A 10099-nucleotide genomic window follows, 5' to 3' on the forward strand; every position below is an offset into this window, starting at 1 on the left:
CTCTTCTTTTTGTCAAAGCGCCGCACCTCGCACCCTTTGACCATCGTACCCTCGGCCCCCAAGTACTGCTCCTCCTCCCTTCATCCATCTAGCCCTCCACTAACCCACACAATCTATGCTTGTGAATCGCGATGCTGCTGTGATGCTGCTGCTGCTGCTGCTGCCACCACCACCCCATATTGACACCAAGTAAGTTGAACTTGGTTGTCCTCTCAAGGAGCTTGAAGTATGAACGAGCGGCCTTTGATTAGGTCCGGAAAAGATTGACTTAGCTTGCTGGAAACAAGCTAGGTTAAGAGTTAGGATATGGTTTTGTCTGTATCGAAAAATCGAAATTGGATGGCCATAAATTGTTCCGAAATTGATGTCGTCTATGTGCACTAGGGATTGCGGGAAAACACCACATAAGAGCTATGCATCACACAAACATTGGATGTGATGGGGCTGGCATCGAATACTGTTGTGCCCTCCGTGTGCACCTCTTTAGAGATGATCGGTATCGATTCAAATCGTTCAAATGATAATCCCCGATTAGATGGTTGTTCATCACATCAGTCGATAAAAGAGAGGCGAGCGTCTTATCTTCTTGTCCTTGGGTACAGGCTTGAAGCCTTTTTGTTCGTACCGGACTTGCTTGGAGGGCGCGGGAGCGAACACTCTCGCAAGTAATCCTTATTCTCGCGAGACATTCAGGTACGCCAACAATGATAATGTGGGAGGAGCACTGCATGATCATCATCATCATACAAACAAAAACAAAAAACAAAACAAAAAACAAGAACACGGAAAAACAGTCGCTGAGCGATATGCTGCATTTTGCCTCGGGCCCCACCGCAACTTTTGCTTGTAATCTCGGACAGACAACAAAGTTGTCAAAATTTTTTTTTTTCCTTAGTTCATTTGTTTTGTTTTTTTTTTTTGCGGGGCTTAAAAAGAAAAGGCTTTCTTCATTAGAATAAGGAAAGTCAAATGGGCAGGGATCAGTCAACACCGGATCACACCAATCCAGTGCGGTCGCGGTCCATGATTACGCACGCGTCACCGCGCCCAAAGTCACCGCTCCGTCACGTTATCGCTCGCCCTCTGCCCGTGGCCCCCTGCCCGATCCGTCCGTGCCCCCCTCCCCCTCCTCCCCTGCCCGAGGCCCCTGCTAAGTACCAAGTACGCCTTTTCCTCCCCCTTGCCGTCTCTCCTTCTCTCTCTCTCTCTCTCTCTATATCCAATTTTTTTTCGCCCTTCGCACCAAATTCTCACGTTTCTCTCTCTATCTCTACCCCTCTCCCTCTGCCTCTCTCTCTCTCTCTCTCTAGATCGAAGGCCGTTTCAAATCGCTTCGGATTCGGCGGATCGGATGGCGAATTGATCGGTGGCCCGACGACCCTCTCCCGGAATCGCTAATTGGGATCGCTTCGAGGAGGGTAGGGTTTGCGGGATGGTGGCGCGGTGGCTAGGGTTTGCGGATGGTGGCGGGATTTAGGGCTCGGCATCGCGGCTGACGGAATTGACGGACGGGGGGGCAGGCAGCGGAGGATCTTCGTCGCGGATTAGGGGGGGGGGTTCTTTTCCGCCGCGGGCTTTTTAGGGAAGGGAAGGGAAGGAGGAAGAGGAGGAGGAGGAGGGATTTCTCGCCGGAGGGGTTATTGATGGTAGTCGCCGGAAGTGAAATAGGGATTGTTGTTGCCATCCAGGGGGCAGGAATAGGGGAAAATGCAAGGCTATGCATGGGAGAGAAGGTGAGGAGAGGAGGGGAAGGCGGAGTTGCAATTGGCACATGCGGACGGTCCCCACGCGTGTAGGCGTTGCTGTTGCACCCGATGCTGATGGTTCTTCTTCTTCTTCCGCCTCTTCGTCGCCTAATTTCTTTCACAAGGTATTGCGGCGTCCCGGGTCTCGATTCCCGTTTTTCTCGGATTTGGATTGGGGTTGTGTGCGCCGATGGGGGGGTTCTTGTCTTGGTCTTCGCCAATCGCCGGCCAATTAGTTCTGGTTAAGTTTTCCTGGTAGGGTAGATTGGTTGGGCTATTTCCTGTTTGTTGATTGATGATGAATTTGGAAAATGATGGGGACGCCGGTTTTTTTGGATTGGTGAATATGCAGTGAATTTTTGGCTCCGTCTTTGCTATGAATTAGTTCTCGTTGGCTTTCAGTTATAGGGAAGATTGGTTTATCTATATCTAGCTTCTCATTAATCTAATTGAGCAGACAATTGTAGGTTTGTTTTATGTTTAGGTGACTTTCATTTTTTTTCTTTTAGAAAATTGTGGGTTATGAGGATGTTTCGACGTCCATACCAGCAAAAACTGTGGGCCTATGCGATTTTGCTATCAGTTTTATTGAATCGTTATGGAGACTGTGGGATTGTGGAGTTTTGGTCTAAACGATCTTGAATTTAGATTTGGTGGCTTGAATTGAATTCGTTATTTGTCTTTCCGTTGTTATTGCTTATCAATTATAAGTGGTTATTGGCCATCATACTGGAAAGTGGATATTGGGTGCCCAGAACTTTGCTGGAGAGGTGTCTGTGATGCTTGGCTTTGTATCTGTCCTTCTAATTGTGAAACATATATGTAATTGAAAATGCACAGACATTTTCTGTATAGTCAGGATCTCTCCCCCCTCCCCCTTTCCCTTCCTGTCTTTCCACCTCCTCCGTCCTTCCTATTTTATTTTTTATTTTTTTTGTCTTGGGGGACCATCTGGATGATAATATTCTTGATGTCTAACTGCTTTTGTTTTAGCAACAAGCCTTTTCTTTTTCCGTTAGCCTTTTGCCAATTTTTTGGGTTTTGGTGGTAAATGGTCTGCGGCTTGTATATGTTGTTATGGTGGACATCATTGCTGTTTTGCCAATATATGGCCGCTCACCAATTGAACAGAAAAGCAGTTCTTTTACAATTTCACTGTTGTAGTCGAACAATGTTTGTTTCTGTCATTTTGTTGTCAAAACTCCGATTGTATCATGATGCCAATGTTAATCAATGTAAATCAGATTTTGAGTTGCTTGAAACAGTGAGGTTTTGGATTAGTTTTCAAGCTTCAGTGTGCCATTGCTGAATGCATCTTTTGGTACGGCTGAGATATATAAGGAAAAGACTTTCTGCTAAGATTGTTCTAGCTAAGATAGTGTTCGTTGAATATTTAATGTCAAGGTTGTAAAGTCCAGCGAGTTGAAGGAATTGTCTTCAGGGTTAGCAGTTCACCGGAAAAGATGCAATTGGATAACTTTTTAGCTTCCCAAATTGGTTTTATTTCATGCTCATGCCAGGTCACAATTCATAAAGTAATTGATGTTTGAGACAAATGTTCACTAGATGGGGCTCAGATTAAAGTTTTTTTGTAACTTTTGTTGGATTGGTCTTTTTACTTTTTTAAGCATTTTATAGTTTCCCTTTTCTGTTGTAGCTTGCTTTTATTGAATGCTCAATTTTTTACCTATTCTTTTCCTTTCAAGAGATTGGGAGAGTGCAGATTCTGTTTCTGTAGGTTTGCAAGTTTCTAATTTCCTCCCTCTCTTTGAAAAACTGCTAATGCTTCTGTAGAATGGTCATGGTACAGTTATGAAATGCTCAGTTCTGCTCTTCTACATCTCCACTTTTGCAAGATTCTGCATCTCCACTTTTGCAAGATTTAGTTGCTTGTATGGATGAATGAAGCTTCGAGCTTTCCTCTTTTGTAGGACGGACGCAAGATCAGTGTTGGTGATTGTGCCCTGTTTAAGCCACCCCAAGATTCTCCACCTTTTATCGGTATAATTCGTTCATTAACTTCAAGTAAAGACAACGAGTTGAAGTTGGGTGTAAATTGGCTCTATCGGCCTGCTGAAGTTAAGCTTAGCAGAGGCATCCTGCTAGAAGCTGCCCCAAACGAAATCTTTTATTCCTTTCATAGGGATGAGACTCTTGCAGCATCTTTACTCCATCCGTGTAAAGTTGCATTTCTTCCAAAAGGTGTTGAACTTCCATCGGGGATCTGTTCTTTTGTTTGTCGACGAGTTTATGACATTTCCAACAGTTGTCTTTGGTGGCTAACTGACCAAGACTATATTAATGTGAGCTTTCTTTCCGTGCAACTTCAGTTTGGTGCCCCTGAGTGTGTTTGTCTGACTAAATTTGACAATTTTTTGGCAGGAACATCAAGAAGAAGTAGATCAGCTATTATATAAGACTCGAATAGAAATGCATGCAACAGTGCAACCAAATGGTCGTTCTCCAAAACAAATGAATGGTCCGACATCAGCTTCACAACTAAAATCTGGTTCAGATTGTGTACAGAATAGTGCTTCGTCCTTTGCTTCTCAAAGTAAGGGAAAGAAAAGAGAGCGTGGAGATCAGGGCTCTGAGCCCATTAAACGTGAACGATCTATCAAAATGGAGGATGGGGATTCTGGTTACTCTAGATCAGAAAGCTTTTTGAGAAATGAAATTGCCAAAATAACAGATAAAGGAGGCCTTGTGAATTTGGAAGGGGTTGAGAAACTGGTGCAACTCATGCTGCCAGACAGGAGTGAGAAGAAAGTGGATTTAGCTGGCCGCTCGATGCTGACAGGTGTGATTGCAGGCACTGATAAAGTAGATAAAAGAGATTGCCTCAGCCAGTTTGTTCAACTGAAGGGTCTGTCTGTGTTGGATGAGTGGCTGCAGGAGGTTCATAAGGGGAAAGTTGGTGATGGCTGTAGCCTTAAAGATAATGATAAGTCAGTGGATGAATTTATTTTGGTATTACTTCGGGCGCTGGATAAATTACCTGTTAACCTTCATGCCTTACAGATGTGTAATATAGGCAAGTCGGTGAACAATTTGCGTTCTCACAAGAACTCAGAAATTCAAAAGAAGGCAAGAAGTCTGGTTGACACCTGGAAGAAAGGTGTTGAGGCCGAAATGAACATCAACGAGGTTGGTCATGGTGGGAACAGAAACGTAGGTGGCTCGTCTGAGGCTGCTACAAGGAGCTCTGTTAGTCTTCCTGCATCTAGAAGTCCTTCGGTAAAGCTTATTCAGGGGGAGAGTGCCTCTAAATCTGCTGTATCTCCTGGGTCATTAAAATCAGCTCCTTCACATGCATCAATTGGTGGCAACTTGAAAGATGGACAAGCCCGTAGTGCTGTGGTTAGCAGTGTTTCCGATCTTCCTATGACAACATCGAGAGACGAGAAGAGCAGCAGTTCTAGTCAGTCTCACAACAACAGCCAGTCTTGCTCAAGCGACCATGCAAAGACTGGGGGTCCTCCAGGAAAGGAAGATGCTAGGAGCTCCACGGCTGGTTCTGGCAGGGTCTCTAGTGGTCCTTCACGCCATAAGAAGTTGGTTAATTGCCTCCCTGGATCGAGTGCATCTGGAAGGGAAATGGGTTCTAGCAGAACTTCCTTGCATAGAAATGTGGCTCCAGAAAAAGTGTCTCAGTCTGGATTGACTAGTGAAAGGGCAGTTGATGTGCCTTTTGAGGTGAATAGTCACAAATTGATTGTTAAGATTCCAAACAGAGGCCGTAGTCCTGCTCAAAATGCCAGTGGTGGATCCTTCGATGATCCATCTGTCATGATCAGCAGAGCATCCTCTCCAATGCGCCCGGAAAGGCCTGATCAACTTGATCCTGCTCTGAAGGAGAAGACTGATGCATGCCAAGCTAATGTTTCGTCTGATGTGAATGCTGAATCATGGCAGAATAATGATTTGAAAGATTTGGTGACTGCTTGTGATGAGGGTGATGGGTCCCCAGGAACTGCTCCTCAGGATGACTGTCTCAAGACTGGTGAAAACACTAAGAAGGCATTGGAAACATCAAAAACTGCTATGTCATCATCAGGGAGTGAATTCAAATTGGGGAGATTGCCTGAGGCATCTCCTAGCTCCATGAAGGCTTTGGTGGAAAGTTGTGTCAAAGTCTTTGAACCTAGCGCTTCTGATTCTGTTGAAGATGATGTTGGAATGAACTTGCTTGCTAGTGTGGCAGCTGGAGAGATGTTAATGTCCGAAATGGTATCTCCTGTTGACTCTCCACAGCGAAACCCCTCTGCAGTCGGGCAGTCATGCGCAGGCAATGATTCCAAAATGAACTCATCACCTCGGAACCATTGTCAATCCAGCGGTGCTGCCAATGATTGTGTGCAGAAGGATATGGTTAATGATGGCGCACTACTGACCAGGAAAGCAGACAATAAGGTCTCTCCATTACCATCCGAAGATGTACTTTCGGAAGAGCAGAAGAGAAACCCGAATTCATCCTCTACCGAAATGCTACAGGCTGCAGAACCATGTCCAGAAAGCAACAAAAACGTAAACGACTTACCATTGGTCACTTCAGCGGCTAGATCCCCTGCAGTCAAACTTTATATGACTGTTGACAGTGGAAATGATGACGAGTCTAATACAGCAATTGACAGGGAAAATCAGGATGCTGTTCCTGATTCTAAAACGAAAGCCATTGTCTCTTTGTCATCTGGGAACAAAAAACCTGATGCTGTTTCTAGCGTTGAAGTAGCATCAGTAGCTGCCGAGTTGGGATCTTTCTCCAGCCAAAAGGATGGAAGACAAACAAATGAAGATTCAAAAGATGGCATGCAGGTGGACGAGAGGCCTACTGACACAGTGGTCTCTGAAGATATGAAGCCAAAAGAACAGGTAACGAAAAATGTTGATGCTGTGAAGGCTGAAAGGACTGATGGGACAGATGTTGGAAATCGAGATACCCACATGGAGCTGCGATCCGTTAGTCAGGAGGTTTCGGTAGCCACTTCTGGTGCAGGCTTTGCTAATTACAAGGGTGGGGGCATGGAGGAGAATAAGGAAAGTAGAGCAGATTGTGAGCGGAACTTGTCTTCATCTAAAGGGCTGTCTGACCTTCCTGTGCAAGTAAAAGACATGAGTGCAAAGTCTAGGCTGAGCAAGTTGACAGGCAGTGGAGCAGATGAGATCAAGGAATTTGCTTCATCGGAGGTTTCTTCTCTGGCTGTCACTGAGGGTGGTGCTGATAAGGATGCAAAAGTCAGGTTTGATTTGAATGAAGGACTCAATACGGATGACGTGAAATATGGTGAGCCAGCAAACTTGGCTGCACATGCAAGCGCAGCTGTTGTTCCTTTAGCTAATCGGTTGCCTTTTGCTACCTCTTCCGTGTCGACCAGTCTTAGTGCACCAATTCCAGTCGCTGCTGCTGCAAAGGGCCCCTTTGTTCCTCCTGATGATCTGTTGAGGACTAAAGTGGAACTTGGATGGAAGGGCTCTGCAGCCACGAGTGCATTTAGGCCAGCTGAACCCAGGAAACTTCTGGAGATGCCCCTGCTCGCAACAAATCCCCCTCCTAATCCTGATACTGCTTCTGCCAAACCCAGTCGCCCTCCATTGGATATTGACTTGAATGTCCCTGATGAAGGGATTGTTGAAGATGCAGTTTCTAGAAATTCCATTCTGGAGAGTACTTCTCTTCCAAGTTTTAAAAGTAATCGCGAGATCGGACGTGATGAGATGAGTAGTTCTGCCCCAACCCGTGGCTCTGGAGGTCTTGGTCTTGATTTAAATCAGATTGATGAAGCTACTGACTCATGGAGCTACTCGACGAGCAGTAAATGCAGACTAGATGTCAACTTTTCATTGGCCAAATCATCAGCTGGTAGTCTTCCCAATGGAACAGACACAGGTGCCCACAGAGACTTCGATTTGAATGATGGACCTGCTGTTGATGACTTGAGTGCTGAACCATCGATACCTAATCAGCATACAAGAAGCAGTGTGCCATCTCAGCAACCTGTTTCGGGCCTGAAGATGAACAATTTGGAGGTAGGGAATTTCTCGAGTTGGTTTCATCCTGGGAGCACATACTCAGCTGTCACTATTCCATCAATGTTGTCAAGAGGGGAGCAATCTCTACCTGTTGTTGCAACTGGAGGACAACCTAGGATGCTGGGGCCTTCTACTGGTGGAATTCCATTTAATACTGAAATCTACCGTACGCCAGTGTTGTCTTCTTCTCCTGCCGTGGCCTTTCCACCCCCTCCATTTCAGTACCCTGTCTTCTCTCCTTATGCTGCGAGCTTTCCTTTGCAGTCGGCAACCTTTTCAAATAGTTCAACGACGTATGTTGATCCATCATCAGGTGGCAGGCTTTGCTTTCCACCTGTCCATTCGCAGCTACTAGGTCTGCCTGGTGCAGTATCCACCAATATTTCCAGACCTTTTATTGTTAGCCTTCCAGATGGTGGTAATAGTTACGAGAACAATAAAAAATGGACCAGGCAAGTGTTGGACCTTAATACTGGGCCTGGAGGGCCCGACTTGGAAGGTAGAGATGAGACGTCGTCGCTTGCACCCAGACAACTCTCCGTAGTGAGTTCACAAGCGTTAGCAGAGGACCAAGCAAGGATGTACCAAGTTTCAAGCGGCGTTCTGAAAAGGAAAGAGCCTGACGGAGGGTGGGACAATTACAAGCAGTCCTCTTGGCAGTAGGAATGCACAATAGTACAGTTTGGTGACCTGTAGATGCTTGTAAGTTTTCATGATGCATTATCGAGGTTATAAGTCTTTGTTTTCAGTGGAATTGCTACTGTATATTTGAGGAGCATGCATTCTGGGCATTTGCTTTTGTCATTTTTGTGTAAATTTACCGTAGAGTCAATCCTAAGAAAGATATCTGAAAGAATGATGTAGGATAAGATGGAGTTGATGGGTGATTGAAGTATGTTTATCCGTGTTTTACCTTAAAGGTAGATAAGAATAATGATGCCAAGTACAGTGCAGGACCTGCGGATCTGATATGTATCAAAAGTAATGAAGTAGAACTGCAGGTTTGCACAATTGTATCAATGATTGCAAAAAGACGGCGCATGAAAGGAAGCCTACTTTTATAAAATGCCTTTGCATTACTGTCTGTCATTCCTCCCTTTTGGTGCTGTTGATAGTAGAGATGGGCTTTCTTTGGAGAGAAGGAACACTTTGAGGTCATTTCTTGATGATGTTGGTTTTGATAACCGAGGCAAGGAAATGGAGACACTTTATCAGAGGGCGAGGTGTGACCGAGATCTTGTCACTTTACTTTTCTAGAAATTCACTTGGGCATCGAAGGTGGATGAGTTAGCATTAAAACCATTGAAAGTGGATTATGTTGCATGTTCACTGGTTGATGTAAGCGCCTCACTACATCCTCTTGTTTGCCTCTTTAAAATCAACATGATTTCAGGCGTACTTTATAATGGGGCCTGAGTTTTTGTGGCTATTATGCTGCGCCTCTCTCTGTCTCTGTCTCTGTCTCTGTCTCTGTCTCTGTCTGTCTGTCTCTCTCTCTCTCTGCCTTTGCTCTTTGGTGTTGCTATTCTCATTAGCAAACATCTAAGTTTGATGTCTAGATTATTCACATGTTTCTTTTATGTGCAGTTTTTTGAGGGTGGGCATTGGCCACCTTCCGGAGGTCGTCATCTAACCTGGGATCCTCATTGATGGGTGGTGCAATTTACGTTGTTCATGGTCTCCAAACCCCCGCTTCTTTGCTGTATCCACTCTAAAGGAAGAGACAGTGTCCGAGATCTGAAGACCATTGGCTGAATATGCTCTCTGGGTGGCTGCGGATCCATTCCCCCGATGTAGATATTTTGACTGACGGAAAGCATGTCATTTGCGTCATCGAAAAAGTTGGAGAATTGGTTCGGTACTGGTGTTGGGTGAATCAACTCTGCGAAAAAAAAAAATGGACCCCAAAGATCATCCATGCTTATCCGGCTTCTGATAATGGCAAAATTGGTTTTGAGCTGCTTTATACAGAAGCTTTTGTATTGTGGTTTAATTTATCCTTTTTAAACTCTCTTCAGTCGCATATATGATCAAAATTTCACCTTATTGGGGTATTGTGAGCTTGTCTTAATCTGATGTGGGTTAGTTACTGCATCTTTTTTTGCATCTCTCTTAGTTGAGGCTTCGAAGCCTCGTGAAAAAAGGTCGTTTACTCTGGTCCTGCCGATTCTATTGCATCCTCTACATTCTGATCTGTCTTTGCTTTCCGTTCCAGAAATTGCGGTTATCCAGTTGCCGCGGAAGGGAGCTCTCTTCACTTCCAATGTCTGCTTTTAGGAAAGTCTAAGAGGGGGAGGGAGAGAGAGCTTCATGTATGATTCATT

The 10099-nt window shown here is 45.0% G+C and overlaps 1 protein-coding gene across 1 annotated transcript; it reads left to right on the forward strand.

Moving 5' to 3' along the window:
* The first annotated feature begins 1563 nt into the window (after nucleotides 1-1563).
* LOC115692587 (uncharacterized) lies at nucleotides 1564-9869 on the forward strand. The gene is made up of 4 exons (XM_030619499.2): nucleotides 1564-1870; nucleotides 3677-4048; nucleotides 4128-8477; nucleotides 9363-9869. Exons 1-3 carry the CDS (start codon nucleotides 1718-1720, stop codon nucleotides 8436-8438), a joined length of 4836 nt encoding a protein of 1611 aa, XP_030475359.1. The 5' UTR covers nucleotides 1564-1717; the 3' UTR covers nucleotides 8439-8477; nucleotides 9363-9869.
* Nucleotides 9870-10099: the final 230 nt, after the last annotated feature.

Source organism: Syzygium oleosum, unplaced genomic scaffold (genome assembly GCF_021117445.2).
Source record: "Syzygium oleosum isolate NSW1041296 unplaced genomic scaffold, Sole_v2.1 Sole_v2.09, whole genome shotgun sequence".
NCBI lineage: Eukaryota > Viridiplantae > Streptophyta > Magnoliopsida > Myrtales > Myrtaceae > Syzygium > Syzygium oleosum.